The sequence below is a fragment of the Gavialis gangeticus genome, unplaced genomic scaffold (assembly GCF_001723915.1).
Source record: "Gavialis gangeticus isolate Ggan-Ray unplaced genomic scaffold, GavGan_comp1, whole genome shotgun sequence".
Taxonomy (NCBI): Eukaryota; Metazoa; Chordata; order Crocodylia; family Gavialidae; genus Gavialis; species Gavialis gangeticus.
This window is the reverse complement of record NW_017729022.1, coordinates 14,619,249-14,644,043: the sequence shown is the minus strand read 5'-3', so window position 1 is coordinate 14,644,043 and position 24,795 is coordinate 14,619,249. Positions and strand designations below refer to the sequence as shown.

The 24,795-nt window shown below is 40.5% G+C and overlaps 1 protein-coding gene across 1 annotated transcript in view; it reads left to right on the top strand.

The window, feature by feature from the left end:
- Positions 1 to 427: 427 nt before the first annotated feature.
- The window catches only part of DBX2 (developing brain homeobox 2), a 76,132-nt gene continuing 51,764 nt past the window's right edge, over positions 428 to 24,795 (top strand). Inside the window, exon 1 of the mRNA XM_019515773.1 lies at positions 428 to 563. Within this exon, the coding sequence (XP_019371318.1) occupies positions 428 to 563 (136 nt within the window). The remainder of the gene's footprint in view (positions 564 to 24,795) is intronic.

Below are 24,795 nucleotides of genomic sequence, written 5' to 3'. Positions count from 1 at the left end.
GACAGGAGCAACTGGCGGGGCAGAGGAGTCTCAGCTGGGCAGGAGCCTGGGGACAGCGTACTAAACCTGTGGGGGCTGCATGCAGCTCAGGAGCCGCTTTTTGGACAGCCTGGATATAAAGTCATTTCAAGTGATACATTTGAAAGCTATTTGGCTCTGCTTTCAAAGTCACACCTAGGTCCTCCACAGTATTCAGGCATCTGCTACCCGTGGTATTCATGGGAGTTAGGTACCTGAGCAACTTTGAGGGTCTTGGGTTTGATCTTGTTGCAAGGTCCCTAAGTGCAAAGCTGCTTTGAAAATGGGATTGAAGCTGCTAAGTCTTGTAACTACTTTGAAAATTTGGCTCCAAGCTCCATTGAAATACAGTGGAAATTAGGCTTCTAAATCACAGGGGTATTCTTGAAAATTTTACCCCATATACCAGATGGGTTGGATTCAACAAGACAGGGGTTCCTTCAAGAAAGACTCAAGTAACATCAGTACAAGCCTCTATCCAGAAGCCTGGAGAGCTAAATTAAATCAGTTAAATGGTACTAACAAGTCCAGACAAGGTTCTTCAGGTAAATCTGATATCTTTTATTGGACCCATTGAAATAGTTGGAAAAATTATTCTTAGCAAGCTTTCGGGTATAAATACCCTTCATCAGGCTGAGGAAGCATCTGCAGTTAATCTGTGCTCTTCCTGGATGGAATGAATAGTAAAGAAGCCAGAGGCTGGTATGCATGTAAGAAAGCCAGTCAGTGAAGATGTAAACTGAGGAGTCAATGGGTGAGAGACAGGCTGGCGGGGAGGGGAAGGGGAATGAATGTAGCTGATAAATAGTGGACAGGTCCCTGGGGAGTGAGATGTTAGGCAGGTTATAATGTGTCATTAATCCAATGTCTATATTTAGTCCATGTTTTCTTGTATCCAGGAGGTTGATGAAGTGAAGTTCATAGGCTCGTCTGTGAACAGTGTTTTGTAGCTTGCCTTTGAGGATTAGAACTGAGAGACTAGAGAGAGAGGCGGTTTTCTTGTGAGAAATGAACCCCCACAGGTAATTGGGTATTCTTGTCTTTGATAGATTTACGGTGTGCATTCATTCTGGTGTGCAGGTGGTGTTTGGTCTCTCCTATGCATTTTCCATCAGGGCATTTGGTGCATTGGATGATATATATTAACTTCTAGAGGTGCAGCTGTAAGCTCCAGGAATGCTGATGGTTCTGTTGTGGGGTGTAGTAATTGTGAGGGTGGTGAAGATATGTTGGCAGGTTTTACATTTCTTGTCATGGCATGGTCTGGATCCATTTGGTGTGTTTTGGGCTGTAGGAAGTTTGCTTCTGGAAGATCTCTGTAAGAATTGGGTTTTCTTCTAGTATGGGTTGTAATTCTTTGAGGATTTTCTGTATAGGTTCGAGCGAGGGGTGATATGTCATAACCAGTGGTGTGTGATTCATAGGGGTTTTCCTTCTGTACTGCAGCAATTCTTTACATGGTAACCGGGTGGCTCTTTCAAATGTGTGATCTATCACTCTGGAGGAGTGTCCTTGTTGAATGAAAGCCTTTTTAAGATTGGTGAGGTGGCAATCCCGGGTGTTCTCCTCAGTGCAAATTTGGTGGTATCTGAGGCTTTGGCTATATATTACAGCTTTCTTGGTGTGTTTAGGGTGATTGCTGGCTCTGTGCAGATATATATGTTGGTCTGTGGGTTTCTTGTATAACCTATACCCCACTAACAAGTTCAACTCTTAAAACAAGGAGTACTTTTTAGAACAGTAAGGGGACATAGAACAACCAGTGTCTAGTAAACGAAAAATATTAGCTATCTACAATCTCACCCCAGTCCTTATCTCATATTTGCAAATAGCTAACAAGACAGTTACTCCCTACCTTTTCCCTTTCATCATAACCCTACTTGCATTTGTTATATAGGGCTGGCCAAGTTGAACAGTTGGGCAGATCTCTCTGTCTTGCCTCCTATGGGACATGTTGCTTTGTAGGCACTAGCACCTACCCCAAATGAAGCTTTGGTGCTGGAAAGGGAGGTGCTTACTAGGTTCCCTCAGCAAGATTGTAAGTCTCTAACTTCAGCTCAAGCTGTCTCAGCTCAACATCATCTCAAATCTGCTTCTAAGTCATCTTTACCCTGTGTACCATCAAAGCCTTACACGTAAAGCCAGTGGTAGGACTCTAAAGAAAGTCCATGGAAGATACTCCTAACAGAAGCCCCTCTTCATTCTCTTATGCCTTGCTTGGGGCTCCCATACCCAACCACTCCAGCCTAAAGTTTGGGCAGCTCTTCCCTATAGGTATGTTTGATATAAATTTATTTTCTATTCCTTACTCAACAGGGATAACAGCCTTGATACTATACCCAAATTCAAAACTTAAATGCATTTTAACCAAAATTCCCTAAACCTTTCACATAACTGAAATGCAAACTGATCCCTGTCCCTTTTTAGTCATTTCCCCTTGATCACCAACAGATTCCAAAAGAAAGCTCATATTCCTCAGTCTGCCTGGAATCCTCTGTCTGCCTGGAATCATAAGCCAGCTCGGGGCTGTTCCTGTCCCTGTTAGTCCACATGGGACAAAAGTGAGCCCACAGTAGATTCAGAACACCATGTTCAGACTGGGTGAACTGAGATCAGAACTTTGTCCAACATCCAAATTTTTAGCATTTTTCTCTTTTTCTCATAATGATATAATCTTACAAAATGAATTATTAACTTTTAAAAACTAGATTTACTGGATTTTCTCTGTAATGCAAGGACATCTGGTACATCTGGTACATCTGTACTGGGATTTCACCCTCCCATCACTGCATAGCTTTTAACTTTCACTGTTAGTTATAATATACACTGGAAAGTGTTGAACTCTCCCAGTTGATTATTAAAAATATAAGCAGTGATAGATACACCAAACACACAGGAACCAAGACACAGAAACACCAAAAACATTTTGCATATTAAAGGAAAATATACTCCCAAATTAGTTAGAACAGCTCAATGGAGACTGACTTGATTTTTGCTTCTACTTTTTCAATTTCTGAAACAAATTAAAGTAGGGAAAATTATACACACTCTTTCTTTGTTTTCATATTTATTAAACAAAATAAAATGAAGGTTATTTGATTTCAAGGGAAGTGCTGTTGGAGGCTGAGGAAATAATTGTTTGTTTATAAATATCCAGGAGGTGAGCTCTGATGCTACTCTCCGTATCTGCATCATCCTTATTTTTCCTATTCCCATATTATCTGTTCCATACACTCACATATTAATAGCACTTTTCCACAAGTAAGAATATCAGGATGAAACCCAAGTGAGCAAAGCTGATTCCTCTGTTTTTCTTTAAGCCAACAAAATGCTGTCTTGAACAGATCCACCAACACCAGCATCCAGAGAGAATTAATAGTTTGCTTCTCATATGCAAATGTTGTGTTACTGGCATCTGGTACATCAGAGAGGGTTTCTACTCATGGGAGAATTTTCAAGATCCTAGAATTATAAGAAACAAAAATGGTTGTTATTTGGCTAGATATGACATTTAACATATACTGATACAATGTATCAGTGTATATATGTAAATTTGGGGTATAATGGAAAAATGCACTGCAAAGTTATTTCATACTTGGGAGATTTTCAAAGTCCCACAGTGATGACATTGATATAGTGCTACTACTCTGTTATAATCGTTGTATATTATTTAAGTGTAACAAATACTTCATTCATTGCCTGCCCTAAACTTTGCATTTGGTGACATTCTTGCTGCTGTGTTAATATCAGGTCTATTAAGCTGGACCTCATGGTCCATTACCCTTTCTTTAGGCCTGACCCCATGAAGTTTAAGGGTCTTGAGCACAGTGTGAAAAAGCAAAGGGTTTCACTCTCACCCAAGGAGCTCATTAGGACTTTATAGAAACACAAAAAATACTCACACAGTACCAACATTTGCAGTGAGGGATACTCACCAGACAAACAGCCTGGTGTCAGGAGGTGTTCATTGTTCTCTGTTTCCAGTTCTGCACACCAATTTAGCAAGCTAACTAAAGGGAGTGCTCATTTGTAATCCAGCATTTCATCCTTTGTAGCAGAGTTTCATTTACCAGCATCTTTTCACTTTGCTTCCTGAAATTCCAGTTCCATTTAGAACAGTTTGTTTTAAATTATGGCATCCTTATGGCACTGATGGCTAACAGTAGGATTTGGTGTTTGTATCTGTTTGCTGTTCCAAAGGCAAGTAAACAATAAATCAGAGCCCAAATTTTTCAACAGGCATTGCCTGCACAACATTTTGAGAGCAAGGGCCAGGTTTTGGTATATTTATTCATCTTGAATAAGTGCTGTATTTTCATTCGATTTCAGTGTGGCTTTTGCTTTTCTTGGACCACGTTTCATCTTCCTCTCTGTCTCTCTAAAATAATATCTTTAGCAAACTGGATGTGTATCACTGTTAGGATATAACAACATTACGTATTGGTTTGTATTTGCCATAAAGTGTCTCCTGTTGCAAAGTATGGGATGCTCTCAGCTGAGAGGATTTGGCTTCCTTACAGGACTGGACTTCAGCTCACAGTGTAGCCAGTGCCTTAAGCACATTTTAAACTGTGCTTTGATATTTTAAGGTTCTGAACAGAAAATTCAAATCTCTATCTTTTAATCAATTACAGTGTTTCCTTGGAAATGTTGAGCTCGTTGCCCTGCAGAAGCAGCAGGCAGCTTGCAAGGCAATGGTCTGTAACATCATTTTCAGAATTGCCACACTCTTCTAGAAGGCACAGTCATAGCAATTTTGCAAACCAAAGGGGTATTTCTTTTTCCAGCTAAGTTCATTTAAAAAAAGCAACAGAAAATGTAAAAGTAATTTTGGTTTGCAAAAATTGCTTTTAATATTTCACCATGAACCAGGCTTCCATATGAAGAACGTACCAACTTGCATGGAGATTTGTCTCATTCATGCAACAAGATTTTGATTTAAGAGAGTATAAATGCCAATAAACATTTAATTATCTGTGATCTGTTTTTTCCCCCCCAGAATGATGGCTATATTAGGGAAATTTTGGTTTGTGTCCTTATTCAATCTAGACGGTGTATTCATCACCCTTGTGTGAAGGCATGCACTGGTCATTAAATGAATTAAGAAGCATACAACAAATATTTGTTATTCTGTTTTAATATATCTGCAACACACAAGTGCACAGTGAATTATCCTCAGTAATCCTCAGAGAAAAGTCACCCTGTTAGTCACACTGGAATTATTTTTTAGTTCAACAGAGTTGCAGAATGGATCCATTAGGCCCAATTAGCATATAATCAATTCACAGTTAAAAAAATTAAAACCAAATTAATATGCTAGGGGATGTCAGATAACTGCAGTTATACTGATACTGTATCAGAGTGGAGAGAGACACTGACTCATAACTTTACTTATAATTCTCAGTCCATGTATTCTGACTGGCTGACTAGATCTGATTTATATAATGAGGTGTATAATTTGTTCTCAATAACTGTACCATGTACAAATTGCTGTGCAGCGTTCAGCTGGGAGCCATTATGAACTAGAGTACTGGGATTTACATAATGACAGCATGGTAAATTTTTAGTTAATATGCCATGATTATACAATTCCCTTTCCTTTGGTACACTGCAGTTCTCAGAACTCCACAGATATGGCTACATAAACATGGCTGCCTCAAACTTTAATTCCCTTCCTCACTGCATCATTTTACCTAATTATTAAATATAATTTTTAAATGAATCACAGAAGACAGGACGCTAAACCTGCTTCAAAGGGCAAGTAGAAGTAGAAATAGGAAGTACTTAGAAGAATGCAGTTTGGTAAGGTCAGTACCATAGCAAGGTGGGGGCAAGCGGGGCAACTGCCCCAGGTGCTGAAGCAAAGGGGTGCCAACAGGCTCTGCCCAGCCTGAGAGGGGCATGGGATGGAGTCATGAGCGGCTCATTGGGGGGTAGGGGTGCAGGCATGGGGGAAGAGTGGCTTCTGCTGCTGCATGCGCTCTCGGGCAAGTATGCGTGGATGTGTGCCCCCCAGATCTGTGCACAGGGCAAAGGCAGGCTGCTGCTGCAGGCTTTGACCTGGGCACCCAATTTAGTTGCTACGGTACTGGGTAAGCTGACAGAATAGGGAAGAAGTGGCCAGAGACTGACTGGCATTTACTATGTATGAGGCATTTTGATGGTAATTTTTTATAGTAGCTAAGAGGCATACAAGGCTGAGGGATCAGAATGAACTGGTCAGCATAACAGCATTTTGAAGGTAGCCCAAGATGATTTTCCCATAACTATTATTGGTAAAATCCTTGGCCCTTGGTTTTCAAATATATTTAGTCTGAGATTCAGGCAACGCATGGTAAACAGGAAGACCCCTCACGGTACCACGTCAGTAACTTGGGGTTCCCTCTTTGTTCTTTCAGGTATCGTGTAAATAAACAAATGCTTATAAATTGCACTTCCAGCTGCTGTTTCTCTTAAAGACTTAATAGAAAGAAAGCCAAGTAGTTAACCTAACAGAGTCCACTAAACGTCATTGTTCTTTTAACAGCAGAAGTACGCAGCTTGATGGCTTGTCAGATAAATTCTGGTATAAAAATCATTAGTAGGTCATTGACTATTTTGATGCTTTGTGTTTGAATGCATTTACAATCATAAACATGAAGATGTGGCAGGTTGGGGTTTTTTTTCGATGTTTTCAGACAGTGGACTGGGATTAGGTAAAATCATTAATCCCATTCATGACAAGCTCTCTGCTCACTTTGTTTTCTGTTGTGGCTTTCAACTACTGGCTATTAAAGGGGTGCAGACCCTAAAAAGTACAGTCTCCTTGGGTTCCACAGCATCCAAAGGGAGTCCATCATCTTCTTCAGTCCTGTAAGAGATGCAGTTGATTTTTCCCTGCAAGACCAGCCAGACGTGCTGGCTAGTGGAGAGGGGGGCCAGTGATTAACTGCCTTTCCTTTAGAGTAGCTTTCAGCGTTGACCTTTTATTCAGGTGAACACAAGGGCTGTAATTGTCCTTAGGTCCTTCATCTGGGTGAGGATTCTTGTGCAGGAGTAGGGCATGGCCTAACCTCGGAGTCATCTAGGTGAACCAAATAAAGGAGATCTCATTGCCAAAAGCAATGGCAAAAATTCCCACCGACTAGAATGTGACTGGAAGTGTGAAGGAAGGATTTAATAACATAAAGGAAAGGATTTAACTAAGGCTGGAAATAGACATCACCAAATGAAGCAGATCACCTGAACCATGCTATGTCCCAGCGCAGCTGATCCACTTCACTGGGTGAAACAGGTTGCCCATAGTCCCACCCATGATCTAGTGGGACAATGTGTGATGTGTTCCACACTTCCAGAGACATGTCCCCAACAATCTCCAGGGTTCCCAAAGATTGCCAGGGTCATGTCTCTGTAAGCAGGGAACCCTGACTTCCCCACCTCTGGAGATGTGTATAACCAAAATAAGAGGTATCATCAAAAAGTGCATTTCTTTTCATGTATGTAGTTTTTAAAATATGTTTTATTCCCAAATCATTATTTCCCTTTGACCAGGGCTTCAGTTATCTTCTCTCCTCCATTATCCTGATTTGTTGCACAAAAACAGGATCTCAGTCATTAAGTAGGGGCATTACTAGGGAACTTCTGAACAGGTACAGACTAGTCAGAAGGTTGTATAAAGGGAAAATCATGTTTAACTAACACGATTAACTTCTTTGTGAAAAAGACAATGAAAACTGACAGGTGTGAAGCAGGAGACATTCCCAGTTGACTACAAAGAGGCTTTTGATTTAGTGTAACATAAAAGAGTAATATGTAAGATTATCAAATAAGGTATTGAAGGTGACATTTTACACTGAGGGGGAAAAACAGTTCCTTAAATGAAATCCGAGAGCAGTATTAAGTAAGACACAAACTGAGAGGACTGATTTTAGGCAGGGCTTAAAAACATTGTTTTATTCTCGCTATATAAACATATAAAGATGTTCATTTTTGCTATCCACACAAAATACGAAAGGCTGGATTTTAGTTCAGGAAAAGAAAATGAACCTATTTATTGAACCATGAGTCATAAAATATAACAACTTACTTGACAAAATGGATTGTGCCCTGGTCAATTGCTGTAAAAACCATCAAGAAAGAGTGCTTGCCAGTAACTGGGGAAACGAGCAGAACAGCAGAGTAATGGAATGTTAATGAAGGGAGTTCCTACTTGCAATTAGAATTATAATAGTAATGTGAGACCACATCCAAAAACATGGTGTACAATTTTGGCACCATATTATCGAGAAACTATTGAAGAATGGGCAAAGTATAGAGAGTAGCTAATGATAATATTATGGATGTATATTGTAAATTATATCTGAAGATCTCATAGCCTTTATAAACAGTAATTAATTTAAAATGAATGCTGAGGCACATAAATGTTGTCCCTAAGTGGGGAAACTGAGTCACAGAGATGTCAAGTTACTTATCCATGATCACACAGGAAGTTTAGGCAGAGTGGGCAATGAAATTCAGGACTCTTGATACCCAATCCTATATATTCTCCGAAATAAATACTATACAGATGAACTGCATGATTATATAAATCTGTTCAGTCTTAAAACACTGAACTGAGAAAGTTCTGTCTCAGAAAAATATCCTCAGGGTCCTGTGCCAAACAAATATTTGTTTATTTATTCAGAAACAGTCACAGAGGAAAAGAGGGGGTCATACACTGAGGCAATCCTTTGAGTAATAAACCAGTTGGATTTGTATTCAAGTGTCAAAACTGATGAAAATCAAAAGCATAGAAAAGCAGAGAGGACATTAATTTTCACATTTGCTTTAATAAGGATTGTGTTAACATTTTCATTTACACTGATGAGTGCACGAAGCACAAATGCTCATTAAGGAAGAACACAAGTTTAAATTCCCCATTCAAAATGTATAGACAGATTAATATGTTGATGACATGTCAAAGACAAGCAGAGCTTCCCAGATATGTTCAAAGCACTCCTTTAGTATTTTTTTTTAAGATTCTGTGCTGTTTCTGTGGGTTTAGGTATTGGGACAGTGAGAATAGGTACCTGTTAATGATTTGAGTGCTTCCACGCTGTATAGAAGCTTGTTCTCTATTTTGTATGTACAGATTTCAACAGATGCTCACTGGCAAGTTAATCATATACTTTAGCCAGATTCACAAAAGTACTTGACTGCTTTAAGGGGGACTTCAATTAAATTTATGCAACTAAGTCCAAGAATACAATCCACAATACCCTCACCTAAATTCTTGAACACCTGAAAGACCATACCTAAGCTTTTACTGCTTTTTATCTCTAGATGCTAGAGGAATTCTCTTGCTGCATGTTCTCAGACGTGTACCATCTTGGCATGGCTGGGTGTCACTGTTTTTTAGAACCCACAAACTAGGTGTCCCTGGGCTCCTATACATGTGTGGGGAGCCTGCTCCAACACACTGGAAATCCAGCACATCAGAGCAGACTTGGTTAATCGATTCTGCTGAAGCACGAAAATTGATGCACTCCAGCAGCCTTCCACATCACGTGTATCAGCATCCCTATGCGTCTCTGCACCAAAAAAAATAGCGATAGGGCAATTTGAAATAAAATATGTTTGAGGAACTTTAGTTCCAAATGCCCAGCCACCATTTTTTCGTGCAGGGATACACAGGGACATTGATATATGTGACACACAGGCACTTTTAATTAGTGCAGCTTGCTAGTTAAAGCAAGTGAGCATGTGTAAAAATGCCTCTTATGTCTAACTCCATTGAAGTAGGTCTGGTCTGAGTGCTACTAGCACAGTGGTAGGCAACCTTCTACAGCTACAAGCCGAAATGACACACCTCGGGGTCAAAGGAAGCTGGCTGGGCAGTAGGACCAACCTGCAGATGGTGCTTCTCCCCATGGTGGCACGGGAAAAGTGCTCACAGCTGGCACTTTTCTCTGCAGTGGTCTGGGGGAAGTGCCCACAGCTGAAACCCCACACCCACAGGCCAGATCCAATGGCTGTGTGGGCCAGCCTGTGGGTTGTAGTGTTCTATCCTAACCTATGCTGAAAGTAATGAGTTTAACACACACAACATTGCAGAAAGGGAGTGGTGGTGATGCAATTAAAGTAATAGCAGGGTGTTACTGTTACCTCTTATCTTATAGTCTAGTGGCCACAGCCCACACCCAGGGAGCCTTGGGTTCTGTGTTGCCTCAGTCTATTTCATGCCTAATGCATAAAAAACCTTGGAGATGGGAACCAAAGCTGAAGACTCTCCCAACACCCAAAGTGAGTTTCCTCCTTAGTGGACTTCATTCTTGTTCTGGGGCCTGGGGGTATGGATGGGGTGGGGTGGAGACAAAGTATGATGTTGCCTGCAGTGAGTGAGTTGTTCAGTATTGTTGTGTGTAGCCCAGTGAAGGTTGGAGACAGCTAGACTGTTATATAAAGGTGGGTACCACCACCAGATGTTTCTAAGAAGAAAAGCATAAGCCATGCGTCATACAAAAAACTAGAACTCTTGGTTCCAAAATGATACCTCCCTAACCAAAATAAAGCAGAAGAGGGATTGTGAGTTGGTGGTATGTCATTGAGTCACAGTGGGTCTACACGAGATGTTACTACTCAGTGGACTAATTAGCTGCGCAGTAAACTCTCAGCATCTACACGTGCACCCCTATTAGGTTGGAGTTAACTAATTTCCTCCACAGCTGGATAGTACTTGTAAATACAAGTAGTATCCAGCTGCAGAGTAAAAAACTCTGTAGCAGCACACATGTAGACATTGCCCTGGCTGGCTGGGGCATGAGGGTGCTTCAGCGCAGCAGCTACCTGCCAGCTAGCCCTGCACTGAAGCACCCTTGTGTCTCAGCCAGCCCCTTCACAGAACACTGAGCCACGGTGAGCAGCCCCAGGCTGATCCCTTGGGTCCCCTGCCAGCCAGGGCTAGTCTGACCTGGCTTAACACACTGTGGTCCTGGGCGTGCATTCAAACAGCAGTAAACTCTGGAGTTTATTGCTCCCAGGTGCACGTTCAAACATTATGCCTGGGAGCACTAAACTCTGGACGTGCGGACACACATAATGTCTCCTAAGGCTAGTCCTGGAGTGTTCTCATTGACGCATCATCCTATTGCCGAAGTCTGCAGCTCAGCCCATAAAGTTTTTAAAGGGAAGAGAGGCTTGCTGCAAAATCCCTCTTGCATAATCTGAAATAACAATGGCTAGGAAAAAAATTGGTGATAAGTGATAGCACTCAGATTCTGTCATTGTTAAAGTTCCATTTTGTTTCATCTCAAAATAAAAGATAAATACATCCCATTGGAAAGAGAGAAAAGAATAGCACAATATAGAAAGGTTCAGTTTCAGTCTGTGAGACTGTGTATAGGTGTTACTTTTTTCTAGGTTTAATCTGGACTACAGCTGTCACTGGACATGGACATCTGTAATCCAAATTAAAATTGGCTCCAATCCGAATTAACTAATCCTCACTGAATGAGGATTAAAATTAATGCAGACTAGGCAATTTTAACTGTATTAATTAACATGTATACGGCAGGTTATCTAAGGCTTGCTGTTGCTTGTGCCCATCACCAGGTGTAGCCCCCTGGTGTCTCTACTGAAGAAGAGCAGAAATGCAGGAGAACTTCCCTGATGATCATCTACTAACTCTTAATTCAAATTGAAATTTGATTTGATTTGAACTGTGTGATGAGAATCAATTAACACAGTTTAGAAAATGGTGAGCATGTCTACAAATGGCCTGAGACATGCAGCTTATTTACAGGAAGACCACAGCATGGTATATGATCCATTTACTTGCTCCTGGACTCTGGCTTTGCACAGGGGATAATCTGGTTATGGTGCCCTCATTTTCCCTTTGGCTGGACAGTTTACGATAATGTTTATTACTAGGATCTGGTTCCTTGAAAATTATTTATCACTTTTACAATCGATAAAGATAAATTGTTACAATGTTTGATTTGTTCTGCTTGTCTCAGCAAGATGATTTTTTGAAAGAAGTTGAAGTGAGAGATAAGGAAGGGGGTAGGAAAAATAATGTAGAGCAGAATTTGACACACTGGGAGTTCATTATGTAGGTAGTACTGTGGACACAATTAAGGGGAAAGTTATTTGCATTCTTTTTGTCACCCTGTCGCAGCAAAACATACCGTATCTTAAGACCTGTAAAACAGTATGGCAGTAAATCCCTGCTTGGAATATTGGAGCATGTAGTGCTGATGCCAGTCCTGATCCATGCAGCGATGATACCTCTATCACAGGAGCACTGGATTTGTTCAGTTATAAATCCAATCCCCTTCTATTTCAGTGCAAACATATTATATGATCCCTTTTAAAACTGACAAAGTCCCATTTTAAAAAATCAGTTTTCTGCTAGCAGGATAGGCAAAATCTATTTCAGAAGCAGAATATTCTTATTGTTAGAAATCTAATTTCTAGGATATAACTATTCACATCCAGCTTCTACCCATTTGTTCTCATGCTACCCTTGTCCTTTAGCTTTTGTTCCCCAGGTGTTTACTCCCTGGATATACTATATAGCCATAAATCATATTCCCTTTCAGCCTTAGTCATGCTAGACTAAACAAGCTAAGCTTTTCAGTCTCTCCTCATATAATTTCTCCATTCCAGTGATTTTGTTGTCCTTCTCTGCACCTCTTGCAGTTTCAATTCATCATTCTTAAACTTGAATGACAGAACTGCACACCGTATTCCAGAAGAGGTCTCATTGATGCCTTGTAAAATGTCATTAAATACTTCCTTAGTTCCAATGGATATACCACTCCTGGTACATCATCTGATTGATACTGCTTTTTTTTTTTCTGTTGGTGGTTTCAGAATTTCCTGTTATGTTCAGTAAAGATAAGCCTATACATTGTGCTTACTGTGTCAGGCAGTGCCCTCCTGAAACACTCTGCTTCTGGTTGGGAGACAGCATACACAGACCATTGCAGTATAACTGTGCTTATGCAGTTCTGCATATGGGATAATTAGCTGTCTTGAGAAGCAGTTAAAAACTGCCCATATGAGGATAATTCCTCTCATCTTGAAAAGATTCTGGTCTGTTGCTCCATTGGTTTTGTGTAGTCTAGACAAAGATACTGACATCACTGATCAACAATTCTTTTCATCTGAACAAATTCACCATTTATTTTGAGTTCAATTTTGTGTTCTGTTTCAATAAAAATTGCACATAACATATATAAGTAAGGCAGAATAAAATTCTACCACATTTTAATAATTTAATTTTTAAATCAAAGTAAGTTTAAACACAATATGATCTCTCCTTTCTTCTGAGAAAGATTCATCAAGAGTCTGGTAATATTGTCTCATAATCTGAGTTTCTCGCAACCTTGTAAATTCTACTGTATGAAAGAACCAAGTTACAATATTAATAAAACTTTCAAGTAGTCTTGCAGGGCAGATTAGAGTGACCTGTATTTAGCCCTGTTCTTGAATCATGTTACATAGTTAAAATGGGGTTTGGGTCTCTCTTTGTTGCAAGACAAAACCCTGTTTTAACCACATTAGGGAATTACTATGTTGTAACCAAGACACGATGGGTGAAATTCTGGCTCCAGTAAAGTCAATGGCAAAACTCCCATTGAGTTCAAAGGACAGGATTTCACTTAATAGGATTTACAGCATAGCTAGGCTTTAAAACTTTATTACTTTCAAGAGTATTTGTGAAATTAAAGCACATTTGTCAAAATACATTACTGAAGTATCTTTGATTTTTAAGAATGATATTTTTCACTCTGGATCTGATCCAAAGTCCATTGAAATTAATGACTGTGCTTCTACTGGATTTGGTGGCCCCTGAATTGGACCCTTACTCTACAAGTTTCTGTAATTAATCACTCTTAGTCACTTGAAAGAAAAAATGATAATGTGCAATGGGCTTCCAGTTCTTGCACCAAATTACAGAAACTCCACTGCTCTGTGCTATTCTTGTCTCTATTATTTTGTACTCTTATCTGCAGGCAAATGAGAACAATTTTGAGTAAGCCCAGTATTATCCTATTTGACCTTAACAATTAATCAGAATTTTTTTCTGTGGGAATGCGTAAACCCAGGGTATTTGTTTTAGCTTGTTTAAATCCAAATGTACCTTTATCTGAAATTGTCTTTATACCTGACAGAAAAAGAAATCCTGGGTTCCTGTGAGGATTAAGTCAGGAAGCAGTTTTTAACAGCAACAAATTGAAACGTTTACACAAGGAAGTGCTGCTTTTATAAGTGATGGGAAACTTCAAATTTGATTACAAGCAACCTTTGGCTTCCTATCTGTTCAACAATAGGCCATGTTGTTAAGGGCAATTTCCATGCACAGCATGCGGGTCCCATTTTTTCATCCTTAGACATGGTTGTTTACTGTTCAGAACTGTTTATGCATTTTAATCAGGCTTATTCAGCAGCCCTTCATAAATCACTACTAAGTGAATGTACCAAAACAAGAACTATTATGCAGTATTAGTTGCCCTTATGTAGTATTTACTACCTTCATTTTCCATTGAATATGAAAATAAAGAGTAGAAGTGTAATGGAGTCAAAAGAATAATTATTAGACATATGATTTTAATGCCCTTTTCCACACAGTTGCCTCCAGCAGCCTCTGTTAACTACAGAAGCTGACTTTAAATTCAGTCCAGGCAAGAGTGACTTTACAATTGGAACCTGTTTTTAGCTCACGGCAGTGAAAGTCTTTTTTGACGGGATGAAACTGACAGCTCAGTTCCTGCCTGGCAGACATTCACATGAGACAAGACTGTACTTATATAGATAAATGCTTAAACAGTCAGGTATCCTGATTTCTTGAAACAACTCATAAGAACATTCATGGTGAGATATTGATACACAGAATTAAGTAAGGTTTTTCTCTCATTCATACTGGTAGCAACCAGGACAACAACCTCCTTCAGTTACAAGTCTGGCAAATATGCAGTCCCAGAGAAACAAAGCATAATCAGTGCCAAGGGGTTGCAGTGACAATTAAAGCTCATTAAAAGTAAAGCCTTCCAAAAATATTGCTATTTAATTTTAAATAAACTATAAATGAATAATTAGCTTTGACATGTTTTCCCCACCGGTTTTTAATGGCATGTTTCTTACAGTGAAAAATGTGGGATTTTAAATCCTTACAGAGAATGTACAGGGGAAAAAAAAATCAGAAGTTAACCACACGGCACATTATGGTATGTCTATGCAAAAATCAAAGAAAACATGATGCATTACGCTACATCTGCACAAAACATCTACAAACTTATGTAGACATCCCCAGAAAGACAGTGTTGAATTGCAAAATATCTCTTCAAAGACTATTTACTAGAAAAAAACCCACTGATTGCCTCAATTTAGCAATTACTCCCACTGAAATACTGAGATTATCTATTGCAGACTCTGGGACAAAGTTCCAAAAAGATGGTCCTCAGTTGTTCACGCAAAGTGCTCAGCAGACAATAAATTAACTATTGCACCTTTCTCACTTGAAAATGTATTGCAGTTGGTGCGTTGGTAGACATATAAACACTTTACTTTGAGATAAATGAACTAAATCCAGTGAAAAATTGGTGTAGCTTTCTGCATTCACATGCAAAATTCACAAGGAGAAAACAGAAAGGCGATCAGGACTTGTAGTGCTTCTGGTCCACTTCTGGGTCTGCCGCAGACTGCGCTGGGGACCCCCCCATGCTCCTGTGGGATGCTCTATCCGCCGCACCACCTTGGCATTCATGAGCTGCCTGGTACCTTGACGTATGTAGAAAAAAGATTTACAACTGTGTCTATGTCCAAATCATCGAATCTCTCCAAATCAATTTGGAGGTTCCAATTCCATTTGGGGAGAATAAAGAATCTCCCGATTAGATTTGGATTTGGAGATTTGGCCACCAAATCTGGTTGAATCAAATCAGCAACTGAAGCTTTGCACAGTCCTAATATCTTTTATTAGACCAACAAGATTTTTGCAAATTTTTTTTTTTTTTTGCAAAAATCTTGTTCGTCTAATAAAAGATATTATCTCTACTATGAGTCCCGATTGCCTTTTCCTCTAGACCAATATGGCTACAACCTGGATACCTGACACAAGGAGAAAACAAGTCATTTTGTCCAGCCTGGATTTTACTGTTCTGTTTGCTCTGATTTTGGCCAGTAATCACCTGTTATTTTGGTAATGGCCTGGATGATATTTTTTTTTGGCACAGAGAAACTTCCAGTAGGGGCCCAGGTCTATTGCTTTTTAGCTCTTGAATTCAGTGGTAATTTTGTCTGAATGAGGGCACATAATTGGGCTCTACGGGCTAAGAAAAGATTTGGTTGTCCAGACTTTGTCCTTTTGCAAAATGTAAATTACATAATGAAGAGTTAAGCTACCTTTCCCACTCCTTTACATTGTTCTTTGTGAGTGGCCTCCAAACAAATAGCCATTTGAGCCCTAACCAGAATTTGAACCCCAAAAAGGTAAAATTCTAATGTGACAGCCCACCTACAGTTTTTTCCTGGAATTATGTTAATAAATTAAATTTAAAAAAATAATTAAAAAGGAACAAATAGAACAATCTTATGATCTCTTTTTCTTAAATACAGACATCAATTTTCTGCTGCTATTTTGGGAAATAATTATTACTAACATTTAAGGGACTTTTAAGAAAAGAAATTCATCATGCATTTTAAAGAGAATATGAAAGAACTTAGCAGTGAAAAGAAGTCACATAGACAATTCATAACTGACATTAATGGGAAGACAAAATATAGAACAAGCAAAGAAGCATGCATCATAGAATATATGACAATATAGTATTTTAGATGAGGTTTTTTGGTAGTTAAATACCAGTGAAGAACAAAATTCTCTATACTCTGCTTCATACTACCACCTTCATAGCCCCCACTCCTACAGTGCTTACCTGGCAAGATTTCATGTCCTTTTAGAGACCGTTTTGCCTGATAACATGCAAGCATTTTATTCTAGGACCGCAGTGTTCAACCTCTTGCCCATAAGGCTGTTACCCAATCCACGGGTCTCCCCATGGGTTCAAAAATTTGGCAGTGGTAATTGCTGCTCTCCTGCCAAGTTTCCATATCTTTGGAGAGACCCATAGACACGGCTCTGCGCACTAGACAGAGCTGGCACATGTTAAGGCCAATGCATAGTGTCACTCCATAGCTGGGTCTGTTGTGTGGGATGGCTAGGTTACACCTACAGACCAACTTCATGCTGGATATGGCCCATGGACAGTCCCCAGTCATACTCATCTGGCATGCAGGACTGAAAGACTGAGCACCATTGTTTTAGAATAACAACAACTCTACCTTTTATTAGCACTGCATATGTATATGTATTACAGTGGATCCTAGAAGTTCCTGCAAAGATTGGTGGCTCTGTTAATACAATGAAAAAAAACCCTAAGATATGTTCTGGGTTTCCAATACTACACTAAAAAGGTTATTATTCTGGATACTTTGGTACACTTAGAAATGGTCCTAGATATATGTGAACAGTGCAGAAGCACAGAGCTCTCTTCCCTTTTGAGACCTGAGCTTGAGTAAAGCTTAGGAAATGGTAGCAATGGCAATTAAATAAGGCCTTTTTGAAAATATGAATGGGCATTGGCTATAAGGAGAAAGTGTAGAATAAGCCTCCTGAAGGGAGAAAAGGATTGAAGACCCTGGTGGTTCTAATGCTTTCTGTAAACTATTTACATGTGCCATGGGGTTGTTATAAGTACAGTTATTTATTCATATATCGCTAAAAATGAGTTCACTGTAGGCAGCTATGGGCAGAGTCTGGACAGATCCCAGCAGGGTACGTTTGGTCAAGCTAGTTGAGCTGACCAGTTTTACTTTTGCTGCTGGCTTTGGCCAAGGACCCACTGTTCAGGGCCCTTGCCTCTGCTGCAGCCAGGCTAGTGGATAATACCCAGAGGCCACCCCAGGCTTGTTAGCAATGCAAAACAAACAAAAGAAGTCAAACAAATAAGTTACCACTTAGCTGTCTTCCAGTGATTCTTCCAGGCTTCACCTCCTGGTTGCCTCTTACCTTTCAGAGGCTTTGCAGAACTTGCAGGCTTGTGCAACAAAGCAAATGATCAAGCAAGCAAGCAAACAGCAAGGAGCCCTGCTCCAGGCTTTCCTGGTGACTGCTTAACTCAGGGGCAGGCAAAATGCAGACCGCCAGGCTGTTCTATCTGGCCCACAAAGCCCCTAAAAAATTTAGAAAATTGATATTTATCTGCTCCTGGCTGCCTGTCATGCGGCCCTTAATGGCTTACCAAAACTCAGTAAACAGCCCTATGCCCAAAATAAATGCCTGCCCCTGGCTTAACTCCCGGTGGCTCCAGGCAGCCCGCTCCATGGTGTAGCCCCATAAGGTTGTTTTCAGTGTCTTTTATCTTTCCCACCCTGGGCTCACGTGGCTAACCCTCTCTCACTCCCTACACATCAGCTCCCTTGCTATGGGACTCGCTGCGTCCCAGGACCTGGTTCCCCAGCTTCCAGTGAGTTCTCCCGGGTCTGGGGTGGGTGTGCAGAGCTGATTCTGGGGTGTGCGGCTGTTCAGACTCCCCTGAACCCATAGTAACAGGGCAGGGCCCTGTTACATTCACAGACATATATTCCACTAGAAAACAGTGCCAATTCACCAGAGCTTTTGCATTAATTTTATTAAGCCACAGACACCCCTCCATCAACTCTGCTTCCCTACAATGCAAAGATGCATAGCATATACTACATGAAATATGCTGAGAATGCTTCAGAAAATACCTTGTACTGTTACTGGGGAAACAACACCTCTATATCATCAATAATTCATACCAGTCTCTGCGTGTATACATTATATTTATTATGTATATTCACTTATATCCATATAGCTGTATCAGATAAACTCTGCATTTTGCATCTGTAGAATCAAAACTACAATTTACTTACAAATGGAACCAATTTCAGTCCAGAAAGATTTTATTTAACAATATTATGAATAACTGAAGTGAAGTGTATGTAATGGAATTGCAATTCAAATTTAACTATATATTTTAGCAAGATCTGTTGCTCCTACACAGACAGTTCAGTTGACAGTATATGGCATACACAGTATGTTCCCAAAAAATAAGTGATATTTTCTAAAGTAAATTGTATTTTTGATTTACAAATACAGATGAAAAATGCAGAGTTTATCTGGTACAGCTATATGGATATACTGTATGTGAATATACATAATGAACATAATGTACACACACAGAGACTGATATGAATTACTGATGATATAGAGGTGTTGTAGATACATTTTATATTTGTGTATGTGTATTTATATTTGTATGTATGTTTTATTTTATATATATAAAATTCCAGAAGCATCCATGTACTTACAATTTAGTCTGTATTAAAAACCATGTGGAAAACTAATTTCATGTTTCATAAAAAAATGTCACGTGTGTGTTAACTGAATATGAGACATTTTCCTTTTAAACGTACCTTTTTTTAATTATAATTTACTGATCTTTAAAGAATGAGCCAGATTTAAAGGAAATTGGTTCCATCATCTTGCAATTATAAACAATTGAGGCTTGTTATATTTGTTTTTTTTGTCTGAATTGCAGAGTGAAGGTTGTTCTTCCACACAACAGAATTTTCTGGCCTATCATGCTGGTCAGCTCAGGTTAAGTTTGAACACCAGAATGCTGTAACATGTTACAACTTAATATAAACTTTCTAGGACTTACCAAAATTAGCAAAGCTAAAGTTAGTCTCAAGTCAGTCTCCACACACAGTATTACTGCACAGTAATGCATCAATATGTACATTACTGAGCAGCAACTAATCAGACGTAAATTTGATACCTGCATTAAATTTATGCCAAAGTTGGCATAAGACACCATATTTACTGTGCAGTAAATGTGCACGTGTAGATGCCACCCATACTGTGCAGTAATTTTTGGGTGCTGTGCAGTAAATGTGCACACATAGAGGCACCCACTGTGCAGTAAGGTGTCTACATATGCGTTACTGTGCAGTAACTAAATAGGCTTAAATTTGATACCTGCATAATGCAGGTATCAAATTTATACTCAAGTCAGCATAAGTCACCATATTTACCACGGACAAGCACGTAAGGAAACGTGCTCATACTGCACAGCAATTTCAGTTACTGTGCAGTAAACGCACACATGGTAGAAGCACCCACAGTTACCTATCCCGGAAAGCAGCTACTCTGTGATTCAGCACAAAGCTGGTAATTGCTTTGTCTTCATTTACTAACAAAGATAAATGGGAGAAACAACAGACATACCATACACTGAAGACATACTAAACTCAGGTCATTGATGCAATAACCAAGATTATTAGGAAGGGTTCAAACTATCCTCCAGCACTAAATACCTAGTAAAATCACAATGAAGTCAAGTGCATTTATTTCCTCCAATGTAAGTGTCCAGTTGATTTATAGGTATCAACAAAGTGTGGATAAAAGAGATTAATGAAGTCAGCAGGGCTTGTGTTTTACAATTTTGAAAATCGGGGATTCTGAAATTAGGTATCCAGAAACATAGGCACTTGTATTCAGTAGATGTAAAATCCATTTATTCATCATTGACATATGGCAGAACTTTCAAGAGTCTTCCTAGTCTATTGCTAGATTTGAACATTCAGTTGATGACCTTCTAGTGAGCTGCAGCACATCATCTATTCATCTCCTCATTGTCTGTCCTCTACTAAAAGACCTACTGCATGGCTTCCATAATTACTTTCTCAAGGTTATTTTCATCTCTGTGCCTGATGTGAACAAAGTATGTAAGCTTGTGACTATTGCTTTATGACAATAGAATCTGCCTTTCTCCAATAATATTCTAACATAGGTATTAATCATCCTTCTGAAAAGGAGAAACAACGGCGTCTTTATCAGGCTTGCACCTCAATTAGTATAGACCTCTGCATATGTACACTTTTGATGCCTCCCCATAGATGCACTTAGCTGCAATATTTGTTATATGATAATAATAGTATTTGCTTTCTTATCTGAGGTTGCATTGTTTTTCTTGTATAGAACTGATATGAAGAACACAGAAAGGTTTTCATAACTAAGCAATTAGAGTAAACACTCTGGTAAACTACTTGCACTGCATTTAGTTTAGACCAGCGTTTCTCAAACTTTTTTTTTCATGGGCCACTTGAAAATTGCTGAGGGTCTCAGCAGACCACTTAATAACCTTCTTTTTTGTTCTACAAGTCAAAGCACACAACTCATATTTTAATATCAGTAGTCTTACCTTTCTAATGCAATGGATGTGCCTGGTTTTTTTTAGCAAAGTTCTGGGAAGTTGGGTGTAATGTTTGTCAGCTTTAGCCTTAGGTCACCTTTCTGTGGACCACCTGAATGGAGCTCGCAGGCCAGTGGTGGACCATGGACCACAGTTTCAAAACCTCTGGTTTAGAAGTTTGGCAAGTTTGAGCAACAATATTCCAGATTATTTTTATATAAAGTCATACACTTAGGTATAGAAATATATATATATAGATGTAATCTGTTGCTGAGCTGCTCTGCAGTTGAAACCGTTAAGATTTGAAAGTTGGAATTTACCATGGGAACAGCCCTCTGTAAGACATGGGGTAGAGAGGAACCAATTTTGATTTAGCCAAATCCTGAGAATGTGATAATTTCCCATACAGTATACACACAAAACATTATTTTCACTATGCTTGTTAAGTGCACATCAAAGGCACAGCTAACTTAGCTCTGTAGTGAATAATATCTTTTTCAGAATGGCTTCTAGCTTTTCTGCCAACACTTGGCAGATGAAGTCCATCCCTGCCTAGAGAAACTTCAGAGAAGTTCCTAAGCTTTGCTGAAGCAATATCTTTCATTGTTCTGTTTCATCTGAGCTAAAGGATTTTCGCTTCCATCATGCCAATCTAGGAACTTTACCTGACTGAAGCATGCACGCATGTTCCTACTCAACTTTTAAAGGCTTCACCAGAAGATGATTAATTCAGCCTGGAGGAGATATTGAAGAGTTGAAGGCCAGTTGAAGAGTTCCCAAGCACTGATAGAGCAACTTAGAAACTCTGTAGAAGGGAAAAATGTAGCTTCAAACACAAGTGTTTAACTTTGCTTTAGTCTGCCTATTACCCATGTTGTTGCCATTGTTATTCTCTATTGATATATTGCAGCTGTGATACTGTTTAAGCCTACGTCTTCATTCCAATTAGGCAGAATGAGCCACACAGGTTAGTCTCTTCTTTGCTCAGTGATCAGCTGAGCCATACTAGTTATGGTATTATGGTTGCCCATGTGAATTACTAAATCTTTTTGGGGTATATCCTTTGTTATCCCATGCCATGTTATGAATACATGCATTATAATGCATGGGCACCTTCATGATCAGTCCCAAGAAGTTTTGATACCTTCTGGTAGAATGTGTGTTGCTCCTTCCATTGGAATATGTCCCTATAAGTCTTACTAGCAAAAAAGAGGATCACTTAATTTTTTTGGAGAATGCGATAGCCCACCTCAAATATCCTTGATATTCACGAGGAAATATAATGATAACTAAAGTGTAATAATCCATTACAATACTAAGCATGGGTAGTAGTGTTCCTGAACCTGAACTTGAGTACCTCATCTCTGAGGTATTTTTGGTTTCTCTCCAGTGGTCCTCAGTTCTTCCCACTCCTGGGAAGAACTGGTTGGCTCTACCAAATTATATAAGTTATAGTGTAAAGAACCTGCAAGTGCCAGAAAGGAGTGCTGTGTAGAAATGTGATGCCAAAAAGTTCTCACACGAGATTTTCACAGGTATTGAGTGGTGCTTTAGATCCAATGTAGTAGCTGTTTGCATCCTTTTTGAGATTATTTTTATTAATATAATTTGATACTTTAACCCATGCTAGCTGGAGATTTTGTCAGAAAACTAGTTTAGACTGAAAGAGCTGAGCCTTGAAGTTGGCTTGAACTAGGTAGGCTATCTTCTCTTGGTATTTTTTACTCATACAGTGCAACTGGGTTTTCTAACAGCACTTTCCCAAGTGCTGAACTGTTGTTTTTATAGACTTTCAACATGGAGTTTAGGCATTTCAATGGGACTTTGTTTTGTAGAAGGAAGGGCAGGGTGAATACCAATTTATGAGGGTTCATTAGAAAGGGAACTATCAGTCCTGCTGAACACCAGGTGCACTCATGGAGAGATTTCTTTCCTCAAGTTTTTAGAAATGATAAAAGTCTCTTTTAATATTAACAGGTTTCCCAGGTTCTGTGCGCACACACAGAAAGACCCAGTCCTAGCCCCAAGAAGTTTGCAGTCTAGATCAGTGGTTCTCAACCTTTTTTTTGTAGCTGGACCCATTTGTAAACATTGATGGCCAGTCCCAGCCCAGTGCCCCTCACTCCTGACCAACTGTCCCCAGGCCCCCAGTGTGTGGGACATGGGGGGCACAAAGCAGCCCCAAGCAGGCTGCAACTGCCAGCCTGCAAAGGAAAAGTCACAGGTTCCCAAGTTTTTCTTCTTTAAAGGAGAATCCATTTTAAAAGATTGTTTGCAACCCTTTCATATAGTCTTGCGATGCACAGGTTAAAAACTGTGGGCTAGTATGCTTACAGTCTCCATTTTACCAATGGGGAACTGATGCACGGAAAGGGTGTCCAAAATCTGCAAACACCCCTGCTTAACTTTAAGCATGTGACCAGCCCTGTTGGAGTCAAATTATGAAATCCTGGTCTCATTGAAAAAAATGGCCAGATTTCCATTGACTTCAGGACTGCCAAGATTTTACCCAGAGGACCCAAGAACAAACAAGAAGTCTTGAGAAGAGCCAGTACTGAACTCACTTCTCCTTAGCCTTAGCAAAAAGACTGCCCTTCCCAACACGGAGCTGAAGATATATCATTTGATGCCATTATTCAGTTGGTTGTTGTGACAGGGCCTCCAGGACCCACATAGGGGTCAAGGCCCTCTTTAGTACACCCGTACTGTCTCCCTATAAGTCTTTGAGACAGCTGCTGGCATAGGTGGCTGATGGGGGGGCATGTGCCCCCCCTCAGACTGGCTGCTGCTGCTGCCACTGGCTTCTGTGGGTGGTCACCGCTTGCCACCCTGCTGCTGCCCCTGGCTTCTGTGGGCAGTTGCTGCTTGTCACCCTGCTGCCGCCCACAAACTGTGCCCCCCAGTCTCAGGAGGCATCAGGCACCCATGGCTGCTGGAAGAAATAAGACATGCCCTATCTGCCAGTCTCTCTACACACCAAACCTGGCTGGGTGGCAGCAGGGGTGACCCTCACTGCTCCCCACATCTGTGGGATCCCCCACTGCCTCCTGCCAGGGTGTGACAGGCAGGGGAGGGTTTTACTGGGGGCAGTGAGGGGCGGGGAGCTCCTTGCATGCTAAGAAACACCTATGAAGCCGATCGGTGGCCTGAGAGCTTCACCAGGAAGGGCTTAAACGCTGCGGTTTGCAAAGGCCGACACCTAGAAGAAGCGGGCTGCTGGGGCTCCGACGGCCCAGAAACTAGGCGGGAGGCGAGGGTTCGCGCGGGCGGTGCGTTTCCTCGGCCCCGCGGTGTAGCTGGCACGAAGCTTTCCAGCCCAGGCGCCCCGAGCAAGACTGTGCTGAGCTCTGACTGTCCCGACAGCACCGCCGGCCCGATGCAGGGGTGCGGGGGGAAAAGCCTGCGGCGTCTCCAGTAGCCTCGCGCTCAGGAGCCAAGCTCAGCCCCAGGCCTACCCACGGGCCCGGCACTGCGCCCCGCCCCAGCGGCACCTGCCCGGCCGTGCTCCTGGCCGGCGGCCCGGCGCCAGCGCCTGGGG